The 16,595-nt window shown below is 42.8% G+C and overlaps 1 protein-coding gene across 2 annotated transcripts in view; it reads left to right on the top strand.

Moving 5' to 3' along the window:
• Positions 1-16,595, top strand: part of LOC135792664 (uncharacterized) — a 72,914-nt gene that overhangs the window by 49,380 nt on the left and 6,939 nt on the right. The window contains exon 1 of one of the 2 annotated variants that reach the window (XM_065303323.1): positions 3,436-4,426. The exons of the other annotated variant lie outside the window; for it this stretch is intronic. Coding sequence (XP_065159395.1) covers positions 4,424-4,426 — 3 coding nt within the window. The 5' untranslated portion in view covers positions 3,436-4,423. Of the gene's footprint in view, positions 1-3,435; positions 4,427-16,595 lie in introns of those variants that run through there. 2 annotated transcript variants of the gene reach the window in all.

Genomic DNA, 16,595 nt, shown 5'->3' with positions numbered 1-16,595 from the left:
ACATTTGCGCGGTGTGCGCTCGTCACCAATTTTCTCGTGCTCCGGGAACTCGACGCCCCGCCGACGCGCGCAAACTGAACTCCAATTAGCAACTCTAGCCGAACTAAAGTCCAGCAATATATATGCAGATCATAGACGTTAAGTTAAAGGCAAACAAATACAAAACGCCCGACGCAGAGCAAACCGACGTGCGCTGCGGCGGCGATGAACGCGAGGCAGCAAAGCAGCAGGAAAATATAGTTACCTACTATAAATTTAATTTATCTCTTATTTATTTAAAAGTTCAGCATCCGACCGCGAAGGAAAACTTTGAATTTTGTTGCGCATACCATTATGGTCAATCTGGTCGATTTGAAATCGTAATGTAATTTAGTTACAACTTTAGCGCTATTTTTCAATGCCTTTGAGTGAAAAATCTACCAATTCCCACATTTCATTTAGTATTTTCCCGTTTTATTCTTTCGCTGCTCGTTCCGGCAGTTTTATCGCTATTCGTCACCGATTCGCGTACGCGAGCAGTGAGCGCGCGGGAGTGGTGGCGGCATGAACTCAACTCGGCTCGACTCCAATTCGCAAAAGGGCTCGCGCCGCCGTCGGTGAGGAAAGCAGGCCGTTTCTATACAAATGATCTGCTCGCATACACGCGGTGTCGACGCTTTCGTGCTTTGGTATTCTACATTTCCTACAACTCCGACGTTTTGCGTTTTCCAATTCTAAACTCTGACTGTGTGGTGTCCTAGCTCGGCGCAAATCTTTAGCATGCTTTCTTGGGCGGTGGTATCAGGCGCGTTGCTCGAACCTGGTTGCAACTTGGATGGTCATTACATCTTGCGGATATGAACGTGCGCGTATCAGGCACTGGCTAGAGACTAGATTGTGTGGTTCACGTTCGTAGCGCAAGATACAAGTGCGGTGCTCGTTGCTGTTCTCCGTCTGCCTTGGATACTGTCTCACAGGCTCCGAGAGAGTTACCTTGCGCGATTTCCCGTTGCTTTTTGCATTAGCGGCGGCGCGGCGTTACGTTCCGCCAAATGCAACCATAGCACGCGTAAGCGTCGCAACCTTGCTGGTTTGGCCATGCGCTCTCTCGCCGTTCTTTGTCTGTATATCCCAATTAATTTCTTATTCGAAGGTTTCTGAATGTACCTACTCGAAATCATTATGAATTTTTAAAATGTCGTACGTACTACTAAAATGCCACAAAACTAAGCTGATAACTGTATTGATAATGCAGTTAGATTATAATAAATTATAAAAAAGAAGTTAATTTAGCGTAATTGCTTTATGCCTTCAACAAATTAAATTTAATTAAACCGCGGCTGTCAAACACGCGTCCAGTGAACAAAGATTTTAGTGATTTGGTGATGCCGCCGCATGTGTGCATTCACTAATGTGGCGTAATATTAGCAATATTTGTATGCCATCAACAACTGACTATTTGTAGGTATTTTAAGCTCTGCTCATCATTTGAAAATCTCATTTCAGCGTGCGAAATGATTAAATGTCATTTATCTCATTAAAATTGCATTTTACACATTGTTCACATTTTTCTCTTCATTAGCTAGCAAGTACATGTATCGGGTTCACAAACTAATGAGCATTTAGACTTTTACGCCAATTGAAAAAAGTTTGAACTTTCTTTTTGTAGTTTCTTCTATTATTAGCCACTTGAATGATTTAAGTGCACTTTGCCAACTGTTTGATTCGTTTTAAAAAGTGATTTTTATTTGAAAATTTATTGTAATATTAGGACAACATAGGTAACTCTCTAATCTGTATTACTTCCGAAAAGGGGGTTAAATTTCAGCTTCCTGTCCCTCTCGGTTGCTCGTGTACAAGTCGCCTCATTCTCCATTCACCATTCGGGTTTGCGTTCTCGTTCCTGTTCCCGTTCGCGTTCGCCTGCTTATAGATATTTCATGGGTTCAAGCTCAACTTCAGTTTCAGTTCGGAGGCGAGCGCATGGCGCAGTGCTTCCAAGCTTCAGACAGGCAGGCGGTTGGCGGCTATCACGCAATTGCTTTCTCGCTCGCACTTCGCGAACGCGACTCGTGGCACATAACTTACGTCCTTACGTTCTTACGTCTGCTCGCACGCTCGCATTCGACGACCGACGACGACTTTCCACGCTGTTCTATCCCGTGCAATTTGCCAGCGCGCATTTGCTGCATGCTGAATTGCTCCACGGACTCTATTTTGTATTCCATATCCAATATAGTATGCGACTTGGCTATGAGTCGTCTCTCTATGCACACTCATACTCAATCTACGCGATTTAGTCATACACGTACACACAGCCGTAATGCCTAGATGTGAAACAATTCCTAATTAAAATCTAAGTATTTAATGCTGTGTTAAATGTCTAACATTATCAGCAAATTATTATGCGAACGGATTTTCTTACGAATTAAAATAGAAATGGTAGTCAAAACGTTGGAATATTTAAGAAATTTAAGTCAATCTGCTTTATGAGCAAAGTTTGTAACTGGACTTTAAATGCTTGAGCATTTCTCTCGCGCAGGTTCTCACTGCACACCAACCGTGTGGCCATAAATTAAATGCCTGTTTGGTGTTTGCTATAGGCACGTAGGTATTCACGTAACATCTGCAATTGAAGGTTCCTAAATTTCAGGTATGTTTATTCATTTGTATTTGTGCCGAATGGTTGACATTTGCAATAACTTAATACTCACTCAATGTAAAATTTACTTTTGAAGAATATTTAGCAATATAAAAGTTGAAAACTATCATTTTACATATTTTGTTAATATGTATTATAATTCAATGTGATTAGAAAGTGATTAAACAGGAAAAATATTACAGATGTTTTGCAAGACGGCCACAACTTTTCTTTTAATGTGAAAGCAATTACTTTTAACTTCGATCGAAAATTTAATTTCGTATAATAGTATATTGCATATTAAGCGTGCAAAATGAATTTAGTGACTTTTCATTGTGTCGATTGTTTTGAAGTAGATATTTTAAAGTTGGTTGGAAATCGCCTTTGTTTACTAAATGTAAACAAGAAAATGAGATGCATGTTATTCAATGATTGGCATAATATTAATTCATGGTAACAGAGTTAGTAAAGTGCCAGGATTTTCCGAGAAAGTGTCGGTTTTGCTTAAATAAAGGTGTGAGTGTGCTGTAGTTCATTAGGAAATTTTTCGCGACTCCATATGAATATTTGTATTTGTGCGAAGCGTAATTTATCGTCCGTAAATTTATCAAACAATATGCACGTTTGTGTGGGTACACCAATGTGCGGCGTGCTGCGTTTTCGCCCAGGCGTGCGACGTGCGCTGTTAGAGTGTGCGGGCACGGGCACGGGCGCGAGCAACGTGGGACTCTCCGGCGCACGCTGACTCGCTCCTCTGCGCGTCTCTACCGCGTGCGCGCCGCGCTAGCTGTGTGTGCTGCGGCGCGGTGCGTCGTCGTCGTACTCCTCGTACGCTCCATCGTCATTCGGGGCGCTCATTCGCATTGTCAGTCACAGTCAGTCAGCGCTCGTAGTCGGTCGGTGTGCGCGACTCCTGCCTGAGATCACGATCCGCACGTACAGCCGACGCACTAGAAGAGCGAGCGATCCGTACGCGAGTCGCGCGCACACACATACAGATACCACACATCCTTCCGAAGAGCCTAGCACACGGCGCGCATCCAGCGGCAAGTGTGCGCGTGTGACGCGACCAAGTAAAAACACACACACCGGACCCGCTTTTTGCGCTCCTTTTTCGCTCTCGCTTTATGCACATGTCCTCCCGCACGGAATTTAGTGAGAAGTGAGGAGTGCGCTAATCTGGACGAACTTTGCGAATTAAACGTAAAAAAATATATACAAAAAATAAGGAACAAAAGGATAACTTGAGGTGTAGAGTGCGCCGCAAACTTTTACAAACTAATGCACAGTTATAATTGTGTCGATGTGCGAATTGCCGCACACCGTGAGGAAGCAGTGAAAAATTGCCCAGAGAGCGAGCACCAACACACGCGCTCAAGGCTTAATGACGCTCTCTAAATGATATAATCATCTCATTACAATTACGACCGCAGCGTTTTACCAACCTGCCGAACCTATTGTGGATTATTATTTACACGTCGTTTTTCTTCCGTTTGTGAAGAGCAAACCAAGTGGTGCAACGTGAACCGCCAAACATAAACAATAAACTCTCGAAATATAATCAAAGGAAAGGATAATATCGCGCCAACAAAGTGGACGGAAAAAGTGATATATCGGAGAATTGTGCACTTTGTGTTTAAATCTGTTATCTATCTGTTTCGGTGGGTGGTGGATTATCACCGCCTTTTATCTCAGCTCTACGCGCGATTCCGCCATCTCCTAATCAGGATATGTGCGAATTCCACGGCGACTGCGAGTGCACCAACACGTAGAAGTCAGCGGAACAAAGGATTTCACCCATACATGGTACGTACTCACTCGGCGTATTTATTTATTGCACATTAACGGCGTTACGAGTTGCAACACCACTCATTTATCAAACAATTACAATTGTTAGTCGGTCCAGATTAATTTAATTATCTGGTCAACTTCGATGAGGAAAAAAAAACGGAATTGTTTATGAGTGCGTTTAAAATATGCTTCTAATTATGATATTTTTTGCTGCGTGTCGCTGCGAATGACAAAGGAACAAGAAAAATAAAACAACCATTATTTGACGCTCAGTTAGTTACACTTTCCTTGAATGGCTCTCTTCGGTACAGCATTTTTGCGCGATTGTGCGCGCCGATTAAATATTATTCCGCTTATTTATTTTACACTAAGGTTCTTTATGCTGTTTCTTCGTTGTATTAAAATGCAATGTGTTAGTGTAAGCATAAGCATTGCGCTTTGCGAACGGTTTAACCTTGCGCAACCTTATATCAGTTTTTATGAACATTTATTTGAGGGACATTTTTATTCGAAGTGAATATCGCCAAGTCCAAACGCATACTTAAAAAAACAAGTTGCACATTAAAACATAATTAGGCGAGCATTATGTATTACGAATGTGCGTTTACGCAAGTAGCAAAGCGATTGTCGTCGGCCGGCCGGTTAAAAATCAATTAGTCGGGGCATAATAGATGAATTAGATGTGGAGCGCGCGCGGCGTCCAAAATTACTCTTAAGAAGCGCGCACACAAAGAAAGTTACACTACCACGAACGTGCAATATTTATGCCCATACTTGTGTTCCAAACGCGCTGTGTGTTTGTTGTCTGTTTTCTGTTTCTCTGTTTCGTTTTCGCTCCTTTTATATTGTTTAGGTATGTGATTTCATCAACAGTTTCAACTGTTTGTACACGCACAAGGTGAAGTTTCTCGTGAGCGAATGTATGTGTTGTTCGTGCGCATTTGTGGTTTTTTGTTCGGTGTATTTGTCTTTTTCGTCGATTTTAGTTTTATTTATATTCTCATTTCGTTTTCGGTTGAGCTCGATCTCGAACAAGAACGTATTGAGTTGCGTCTGCCAAGTTGTTTCCAACTCGATAAATACATTAATATTTGAGTTTTTGTGTATTCAACGCGAAAAGAAGCAATTTTCCCCAGGAAAAAATCACTGCTACCAGCTTAACTTTTGAACTCCATAATCTTCCATAATCCTTTAACCGTACATAAATTATACGGTTTAGTTTAATGATAGTAGATAGAAGTTTCAAAGGCTACTTTTTTTTCAATTTAGTAAATTTGTCTTTCTACGATTACAAAAATAACTGACATTTTATTTTGAGTAGAAGCGTTAATCTTTCAAATACGATAAGTTTAATTCACGTTTGACATTCAATTTAATTTGCTAAATAAAATACTCGTGCCTACTTACTTAGCTATTTTATACCAATATTTATTGGTTTTTATGCATGCTTTTCTTAAAGCATTTTTTTAATATCTACATTTGGTAGGCTTTTTTTTATAGTTTACACTATTTTCGTTTGCTTTCCCCTCAAAAAGGCCCTAAACGTTCTGCCTGCTTTTGTTGGTTGTGACGCGAGTCAAATTTGTGTTTTATTTTAAAAAAGCCATTCATTCGCATGTGCGTGCATAGTGCGTTTAACTTTCTACTCAATTTGTTACCCTGAACGTTTCCAAAACGTGTGTATTCAACGTCGCGTTGCGAGACATCGAGTGCGTTCGGTGTGGGTCTTGTACTTGTTTTCATGTGTGTGCGTAAGTACCAATATAGCACCTAATAGCCGTTGCAGTTGTAACGACGCGCGGCGCGACGACTTTCAAGCTTTGGAACTTAGCGATTGCTCGCTTACTCGCTCCCGCACACCTACCGAAAAATAAACACTAGAGTAAACACAAACACGTACGTGAGTGGTATAATTGAAGCAGAAAAGAGAAGTCGGGTGTGTTTTTGTTAGATTGAAAGAAATTGTAAACGATACTTGTTAACTATTTAGGGAGGAGTTTTACACGAATTAAATCTGAATTTTTACACTAATTTGATCTGATTAGTGCTGATAAAATATTGAAACATTAAATTATAAAAGTTAAAGCGTTAAAGGGAGCAACCAAATAGTCTTGTTTGTCGGTGCGCTATTTAGTTAAACGCCCCAAAACGTAAATAAACTAAATTAATGACAGAATCGGGCACTCGACGGCTGCAGGCTGCAGCACGGATCGCGCGGACGGACGTGAAAAGCGGGCGAGCGAAAAGAAACACAAAAAAAAAACAGGCAAAGAGCATCGACACAGAGGGGCAAGCAAAACGCGACTTCGTCGCGACACGGCAAACGAGCGCTTCCAAGATAAGGCATAAGCGCATAAGCATTGATTATCGTTATCGATGGTGCTAGGCTATGAAGTCATTTGTCGTTGTCATTAATAGTCAATTACATCAGATGAACGAACGACGACGACAAATGACGACGCTGAAACTAAAGCCCTGTGTCGCGTCGCGTCCTTAGCCTGTGTATGTGCGTCTTTGACTTCGACTTCGTCTGGCTTGATTTCGCTTCGAGACGACGACATGCTAAGCCAAACCGTACGCGCTAAGCCGAGACGACACATATGTGCTTCGGCGGCTTCGCCTTCGTGTGTGTGCGTTTAATGGGCGCTTCGTTTTCGTTGTTTCATAGTCGGGCTTAAATTTGTATTTAAATCTCGGGCACGATGATGACGGTGCCTTAAGAGACAAAAGAATGCAGCATATTAAGCTTTATATTATCATAAATAGCGCAACCACATGAAAAGTGACGGGTTAAAAATCATTTGCAGCTTGTTTTTTGATCCTTGATTTTTCTTTATTGATGCTTTGTCGCCGAGGAAGAACACTTGGTATGTAGGCGCATTGAAATATCCTTCTGTTCCGCGGCGCGACGTTAATGAGGAGATTAAATGAGCGAACGAACCAGTTAGCGTTACTCGCGTATTGAAGTGCTATCGAGAACGAGAGAAACACAGAAACACGCTAAACGCGAAGAAGTGACATAACCGCGCTCGCCGCTACGGCTCTCCGGCGGAGCTTATTGCTGGCGTTTCTTATCCCGCTTGCTCGCCATGGTAACTTAAACTGCGCGCCGGAGATCTCGACAGAAAACGGAACGTTCGGAACATTAACAAGTATTGATGGCACGAGCCGCGCGTTTATTAAAGGCCTTCGTCATTAAATTTTTCTTTTATTTAATTTACTTCCACTCGGGTATCATCCGTGCGGTCGGCCGTCCTAATTGCACTCTAAAAATCACACCAAGCAAGCAGACTGCAGTGCATACGGCTGAATTTGTTTGCTTAGCGTTTTGTTATAATTGCATTTGCTCATTTATCATCCAGGTTTATATATTTTTTTGTCGTCATCGCCGCATGTTGTTCAGGAAGGCATTATCTCGCGAAAACATTGGGCATAAATTTTCACTACTATAAATCACATCTTTCTCGGCGACTAGAAGACACTTAAACTTTTTTTGGACGCGTCAAATTGAAAAAGCGATCGCGGCACTTTGGCGAAGTGCGGAAAAGGCGCAAATTCGACGCTCATAATATTCGTAATCGTAGGTAAAGGTGGATGGGTTGGCGGCGAGCACGGCGTTCATTTATTATTCATATTATTCAAAATGCGGCTGGTGTTGCGGTCCGGACACCGAACAAATCGACGCTTCGGCGAAAACTCAAAGCGCCGAGCGTTGTGTCTCGTGGAATTAACTTGTAATAACGTAATCGTATCAATGACAATCTATTCTACGAGCACTACATGCTCTCCACATCGCGCGATAATAACGGGAACTCGGTAAGTCATGATTTGCGATAGTCAGTACTGCGACAACTCAGTGTCAATTATTTATTTTTTGATAACCCATCTAAAGATAACTATGTTTATTTGTGCCTATTTTATTGTAGAACAATAGATAAATACGAACGATTTCAATGTTATAATAGAATATTAATATTCGTTTTGAAGTTTCTAGGCGTCGCTGTTCGCTAATTTTAGATATTTACGCTTGTTGTTAATAATCTTCAAATATTTAATGTAATTAGTATCAGCTGAAACATTCCGTTTCATATTATCACTTCAATACTTTTTTTAATGTTAAATGTAATAAACATGTCTCTCGAGATTTAAACCTGTCTGTGTTAACTTGACTTTGATTATATTCTCGGCTTAAATTAGGCGTGATAGTAAAATACTAATTCTGCAGTATGATTTATGAGTTACGCATAATTGAAACTAGAATGAACCAGCTACTTTTGTTTTTGGTAAAACTCTATTAATAGTATAGTTTTAAATTTCGTGATTTTTAAATTTGCTATTTTGTTGCTTGTTGTTCAACTATAAAACCGTGTAACGACGCGAAAATGTAAATAAATTTAACGTGAATATGTAACGATTTACCGAATTGGCGAATGTTTTTCAGATTATTGTTCGAAATGTTATTGCCGCGAATTTAAATATCTTATCTTAACAAAGAAAACAAACATCTTTTATATTTACAGCTACATGTTAAATGCTTCCATAAACTTTAAATTTTTGTTGTTTTCGAACTTCAATCGGGGAACTTTGTTTTGTGCTTTTGGAAACTTACAGATATCGTTTTCTTTGTCGTAAATCCAATCCCTTTTGTTTGGCGTGCTGTAATTACAAGTATGTCAACAATAAGTGAACAATTAGATTAGAGATTAGGATTAGGCAGAATAGTACGTGATATCATTTCACAATATCGATTGCATTGATTTAGGATTTTGCCAGGTAGACAATCACCTGTTGTTTAAATAGGTTAATTCCACTTTAACTTTGTGTTTTGTGCAATTATCTTTAATGTGTTTCCCCCACTTTTAGTTTATTACTACCCCTTTTTCTACCGGGGTTGCGAATTGAAAAATGGTCACTTTGAGTTTTGACTTTATTGGTTTATATTTGTGCGTGAAGTGTTTGAAAGTAGATTCAATAGTTACGGTTATTGTTGTTCGCTAGTTTCTATTCGTTTTTAATCAAGACTTGATAACATGTGTGATTTCGAGTTTGACGCGGTCGTCGGTTTCGAGGTCAGCAAGGATGTATCACTAGCAAACACAGATAATGGTGCAGTGAGGGAAATCAGCAATGATAACGAGTTTGATCAGTTGTTTAGCTCAATCGTAAGTAGCGTATGTATTTATTTAGTGTAATTTACACTCGTGGCTGCCTTGATATTCGAAAACCACATGAAATTGACTTGAAAAGTTCAAAGCTAGAAACTGGTGGTGTGTGGGGGTAAATGGTATGCGCATTTCATTACGTAGAAAATTACAAATTACAAGCTCTTGGGGGAAGTGCTGCGATGCGCCGGCGGTCGCGTGTAGGCGCGATGACGTCGTCGGTGACGCCGGGACGCTTGGCGGTAATCCTGCCCGGTTATGTTTGCCCTCTACGCACTCGACGCTCCCACGCGCAATTTCAGTCATTATTAAAACGCTTTTCGAATGCTAAACCGCGCGCTCGGGCAATGCGGACAACTATAAAGTGGCGCAACATATTTCGGAGTGCGCGTGGCATGATTACATAAAAAATAAGAATGCGGCGCGGCGCGCTTTTTCTTTGTTTGTCCTCGTGTTTTACGGCTCTGTTGCGCTTCGGTAATAGGCGAGTAAGTCGCCCGCCGCCAACGCCTGTTTGCCACCGCCTGGCCGTCGCGCTACCCTGTCGGCTCGTGTTTTAGTTTAGGGCTTTTTCTACAATCCACAACTTCCTTTGCCTTCCACCGCCGCCGTCTTCCCACATTCGCGCTTCCCACAATATTCATTCGTGTCGGTGCTAACACAACGCTCTCGTACGCCGTTTCGCGCTCTTTGTCTGGTTGCCGCGCGTCAGTTTCAAAGGCTTCCGGCGGGCGAGCGAGAAGCTGCGCATCGCCGCCACCCAGTGCGCCGCCGATACCACCGTGTGCACAGACACTACATTTATAGATGGTTTTCCGTATTACAAGATATTATGTGACTTGTACTGGCCTTGCGCTGAGCAGCGACATTCTGGTAATACGCAGAGATGGGATAGGTGGGTGTGTGCCTAGTAGCGGAGGCGGTTTTCCCTTCGCGGCGCCAAGCTCAAGCGAATCCTAAGCGCGCTCGCCCTGCGCTCTCTGTGTGTGCCGGCACGTCCTCGCCGACGCGCGCTTGGCTCTCTCCTCTCCGACGCGGCTTGCAATTAATTATCCTCGTGCAGAATTATTCAGCGCCAAGTTCACTCGCATTCGCGCGCTCCAACACACACGCGCACGGCATCTACAAAATACACATTAAATTAATCAAAATCACTGACTTCTATTCGCTCTCTCACTCTTTCTCCTGCTGGCCACCAGCCGCTCGGGTAATCTTATAAATTTGATATTGCAATTTAATGGTCATTTTTTTTGCGCGCGCAACATTCGTGCGTCCGCAATTATTTACGCGAGTTGTAGTAGATTTATTATGTTGACACGCCAACCGTATTGCCGACTGACTGGCAATGTTTGATAATGCTGTTGCACGAAGTGTTAACATAAACAATTAAGCGATTAAAGCATTAACGCTTATTATATCGGCATTTAATTATTATAAACGTGAGCGCGCGAGCGAGCGAACGCCGCCGATGCTAATGTTAATGCGTTAATGACGATCGAGATGTGAAGACGATAAGCGATTGTGCAGCGTAACTCTGTGCGCACGATCCCAGCAATGGCACACACCGACAACGGACGCATTCACATGTGCGTTAAAAACAAGGTAAAATGACGGAGACGTTCAATGCACGCGCTAACCCAGCGAACGAAAGGGGTGAAGACGGAGAGCGAGAGGGAAATTAATCGCAAACCATCGGCATGCAATCGTTGCGGGGTTGTTTATAATGTGAAAAGCTTTAAGCACTTTACCGCCATGTGTATGTGTATATGTGGGCTCACACCACACGTGTAGCACCCTTTAGCGCACCGGTCGCGCACTTTAGGGTTGTAAAGTCGACTCTGCTGCTGGTATGGCCTGGAGCGCCGTCTTGCATGTGTAGTCAATGTCGTTCGTTTCGCGTAATGTGTGGAAAGTCCTTTGCCGCTTTTTACTCTTTCTCTTTCCATTTTTCTCATTCGAGACTTCTTTTCTTCTTCTGCTTCGGTTATAAGTCTTGCTTTTTTTGTCCCTGATTAGCTCCATATTTTTCTTGGTTTTTTATTTCGCGAGTAACCGAGACGCGACTCAGGGCATTATTAATTACAATGAATATTTTCCTTTGTCTTTCATTCCTGTGTTTTTCGTTTCCAACGCTGGGCTTTCACGTGGCTTGCCGTGTCGTTGCTTTTATTTTATTGTTCTTGTCGACGACGCTGGCAACGACGTCGACGTCGTGGAAGAAAAACCGTGAGGCCACTTCATTTTTCTTTTTATTATGACTGCACCCCGGCATGCGCGGCTCTTTCACCGAGTGCTGCCTGCCGAAGTAGAGATATATACATATTTTACTTAATTCTGGTTTGAAAATCATGAAAGACGGAGGCGCGGAGCGAAAGCAGGTGGCACGGACGCGCCAAACTTATGAACGACGCTTCCAACCACCGCGTGTGCGGCGCGCTCTCTCGCACGCCTGCGGCGCCTCGACCGCCTTTGATATGGGGGTAGTGGGAACATGGGCACACGCGGAATCGATATTCGACCCCTCTCACACGCTCCGCCGCCGGTGCGTCGTTCTCGCTTCCTCTGCGTGCCGCCACCGCCGCCACCTCGCACAAACAAGCTTCCCCTGTGCGAGCGACGGAGGCGGCAAAAACCTTAATGCTTAATACCTTGCGAGATGAAGTCATAACGCGGGAACAAACCGGCCGATAATAAAGACGCAACCTGTGCGCGCTGCGCTCATGCACTCTCCTCGCTACGTTCCAACTCACAAACTAAACTAAAATTTTAGTTGCGTCGTGATTCCGCTTTATTACCGGCAGTCAGTTGCGCGTCATAGCTGCAAGCGGAATTTTTGCAATTCGTATTTCTAATGTGAAAACAATAAACAGGTGCGTCACTTATACGTGAAATATCGTCACTTCCGACTGTGTTCTACATTGAGTAAGTGGATTATGCGTACATCAGTGTTATCTTACGTGGGTTCAAGTGCACTGAAGGTTATCTCTATATCATTCGCGTTTAATTTGTTATGCTTTGATTTAGTCCGTAATTGCATTCGTTCGAATTTAACGAATTTGGTCGTTTCCCAGTGTCGAATTTTCAGCTTGTCGGAGGTCATTTTAAGCCCCGCCACTCGGAAAAGTTTAAGGTGGAGCAAATTATTTCTGAACTTCGCCGCGTCTCGCTCAGAGTGGCAAAATGTAAAGCGCTTTTTATTACTGCTAGTAAATTGTGAGAAAATAACTGTACTTGAACTCACAGCACCGTGCGGCGCACGGAACAATACAGTCGCGCGCGCATTGAGATAACTGAAACTCATTTAGATTTCATTATGCTTGATTTTTTTTACTTCGTTTTGCTAACGGCTGCAGATCCTTTTTGATCGTTTTTAGTACAATCATCAGATTCATCAGATTGGAATGTTTAACGCGCGGTACTTTGACACATTCTTGTATTACGTCAATTTGAAGTGTGCCAATCTGCACACACGGTTTATTCTGAAGGTTACAGCGGTAGCACGTAATCTATCCCAATCGGAACTTTTCCATTAGTAATTATGCATTTCATTATATAGATTTTACACAGTTGGTAATATGTTTGGAAAATCCTATATTTGTTAGTTTATGTTTGGCAATTCTAGAACTTTATACGGAAGCACAAATAGTCATTGTTTATATTCGCATTGCGCAGTGTTTGCAGCTAACTAATTGCCGATAATTATCTAGATGTTATTTGTCAAACTGCGCGATTTAGTAACTTCACTAATGCATACACCGGGCTATAGTGTAATAGTTTTTTTCGTATAATTCTGACGTCATAATTGGGTTAGTGGGTCGACGACGCCGTTTGTCGTCGGGCCCCGAACTTGCGTTGCACACATTACACGAGTGAAAACACGCACGAATATATCTATTATGTTAGCGTTTGCCACAATGGCCAGCGTATTAGCGTATTAATTCGCCGTTGAATTTTAACGCTCGCGTTTGGTTACGCATTATTGCTTATTGCATCCGAGGCAATCGCGTTTCGAAATCGAACGAAATTAATTCTTTTCATTGTTGAGCGCGCTTATTGAACGCTTTTATCTTCACGAGCATTCGCGCGTTCGAATTTCGCGTTGCATAATGCAAATTCCGCGCATCGGCATCGCACGGCGAAAAGGAAAAGGTGTCGAACGAAAACAAAAAGCACGAAAGTGTGCGTACTCTCGTAGGCAGTTGAAATCCACCTTCAAAGCGGCGCTGAGCATTGTTTGATGCGCACATAAGCCGAATAAATTCTATTCAATTCTTTGCGTTTCTTTTCCCGTTTCGTTTTGCGCGTTCTTTTAACGCGATGCATGTTTACGTTGTACGCGTACGGCGTCGCGGCGCGGGCGCGCATTCAATTGCCGGCCGTTTAGATGTGTGAGCGTTTGAGCCGAGAGAGTTTTGAAGTAGACAAGTGGACTTGTATGCATGCACTGAAAGAGAGTATGCCGCCCCATACTCCTGTGCGCTATTCGCTCATACCATATGGAAATCGATATTGGACGGCTAGACGTCGACACCGTCGTCGACGACGTTGTGAGAGCGAGCGCGCCGCGACGCACGGCCGTCTCGACGCTTATTTATCTTATCGCTCTCACCAGGGCGAAATTTGTGTGGGTGTGTGTACGCGCCGCAAAAAAGAAACGCGATGAGCGGCAAATGCATACGACCCCACATTTGAAACTTGCTACTTGTTACTGCTGAGAACTTTCCGAACTGTGAAACACGAAAATCACTTTTAGAAAAACAAAAAATGTTGCTCGTTCTAAACGGTAGATGAACTCATAAATATATTTTTATTTATTAGAGTTCACTCGTCGGCTGCCCATGAGCAAACATCGCGTGGTATTTTAATATTTATTTGTTCTCTTAGTTGAGAAACGAAATGAAATAAATAGTTTTTGTTGTTTATGCGCAGAGTGTGTGTATGTTGCTGCACCGAGCACTGACGGGCTCTTATTGTAATCGTAATCAACTTTCGACTTAGATGGTTACTAGAGCGTACTTACAAAACGACTAACGAACGGATTCTTCGTGCATTTAACTCATGCCATGTATTACTGTATTTCCAAGCTCTGTTGGCAGTTTCAAAACCTGCGACGACACAAGCCGACATAACGGCATATTTAATTTCATTTGAATCTTGCACGTCTCGCTTAAAAAAATGTTAGGAAGCCTGAATACTTTAAATTTCATAATGTGCGCATTTTGCTCGAAATTTCACCACGGGGACTTTCGCGGAAAATTCCGGTTTTCCATCTAATTGGCCATTAATCACGATTCGTCGCTGGCTGATCGCACATCGAAATTACGTGGAAGTTATTACATTGCGGGAGAGCGTCGAAGAAGGCCGCATGAAATGAGAGCACGCTTCTCACGAAAACGCGCGAGAAACATGGGAAACAGTAAAACACCAAGCACAAAGCACAAGTGTCCATGATGATGACGTTGGTGTTCGGTGTTCGTAATGAAGTTAATTATGATTGTATTATAGATGGCATACGTGACTTATTGTTTGTCACGCACGTTTTTATTTCGGGCTTTTCTTTGTTGATGAACACACGCTTCGACTCGACAAGCGCGAGTGTTTATTAATCGTTAACGTCGTGTTTGGTGTTCTTAATACATCATAAATGCGATCGTAAAGTCGGTACATTCGAGATATTAATCAGGTAACGATAATAATAATCGCTCTTGATTAAAAAAGAAGCAGCGTCTGTTTTTAAAACACTTTGCACTCTCTCTTGTGCTGCAATTTGCTGTTTGCCGTTTTGATTTCGCTGTTTTTTCGCGCGGTGCCGCTGGTGCTTGATGCGTCCGGGCGTCGTTGGGTTATTTTATTTTGCGCCTTGTTCGCTTTTTATTTTTATTCCACGTCTTTTTTCGTTTTTAACGCCGAACGCTAACGTTATGTTACGTTACAAATCCAATTTTCCGTGATACGAAAAGCGTAAAATGTTTCCATTCTTTCCGCGCTGTCCTTTTCTCGCGGCCGTCTCGTCCTGCGACGCAGCGCGCACACCGCGCTCGTTCGTTCAACTTTCTTTTTGCGTTACAATGCGGCTCTCGTCGCTCGCTCTTCGCTCACTTACTCGTTTCACTCTTCATTCTTCATTCCGCGCTTCATTCTTACTTTTTCGCGCAGCACATCTTTGGCTTCTTTAGTCAGTCATTCATTTATTGGTCCGTTTGCTCATTTCATCATTTGCGCGCCGCAATCCTCGACTGGATGGCAGCGCCAGCGTGTTTTCCGTTTTTCAACAATTCATGTCTGCCGATGGATCCAATGTCGGTTGTGGTGGTCGGATCGCTTAGCGCACATCCAAGTCGCACGCTGCACATTGCACTATTACTGCATCGGGCTTCCAGTAAAGCATTTCGTTGCTCGTCCTGCTGGCCGCTTCGCAGGGCATTACTGCAGAGGAGCATTCATATTCGTGTACTCCGCATGCCGGCATTGCGCTAGTGCTACGTTTGCGTTATTTTCTGTTCCTCTATTCGCCTCTGCGTGTGTGTTGGGCAGCGTGTAGTGTGTCTTGCATTCGGAATGCCGCCGCGCCGAATGGTAACTGTACAGGCGCGCGTTTGCAAACTGAAAACGTATTTTATATCTACCTCAATAACAACAACCAACAAAAGCACCAAAGGAGCATGCGATGTGCAACATTCGCGTATATTATACGTTTTGCGCTTTACCATTTCATTCCGTTTCATGTTTGCGCGCTTCTTTCTTTATCGGAGAAGACGACACTCGCACGAGATGGCCTGCTTTGCTTCTGGCGATTGCGGTCTTATGTAGAACACACATGGACACACTTCCATATCCGTTGTTGAGGTGCACGTTATGCTAGTCTTTTATTGTTATTTGCGGAAATGTCTGCTAGCGTGCACTAAATTTCCAAGACGTTGCAAAAGGTTCCATCTTCTGAAGACATTTAATTATTGGCTGGTGTGAAAACATTAACTTTACAATTACTGTGTACCTACTCAGAAAATTGTGGTTGAATACTT

The sequence above is a fragment of the Atheta coriaria genome, unplaced genomic scaffold (assembly GCF_025399875.1).
Source record: "Atheta coriaria isolate IRGN ID8LTWV9N9 unplaced genomic scaffold, Caltech_Dcor_3.1 hic_scaffold_5_pilon, whole genome shotgun sequence".
NCBI lineage: Eukaryota > Metazoa > Arthropoda > Insecta > Coleoptera > Staphylinidae > Dalotia > Dalotia coriaria.
The sequence above is the reverse complement of the archived record's forward strand: the minus strand, read 5'-3'. Positions and strand labels throughout refer to the sequence as shown.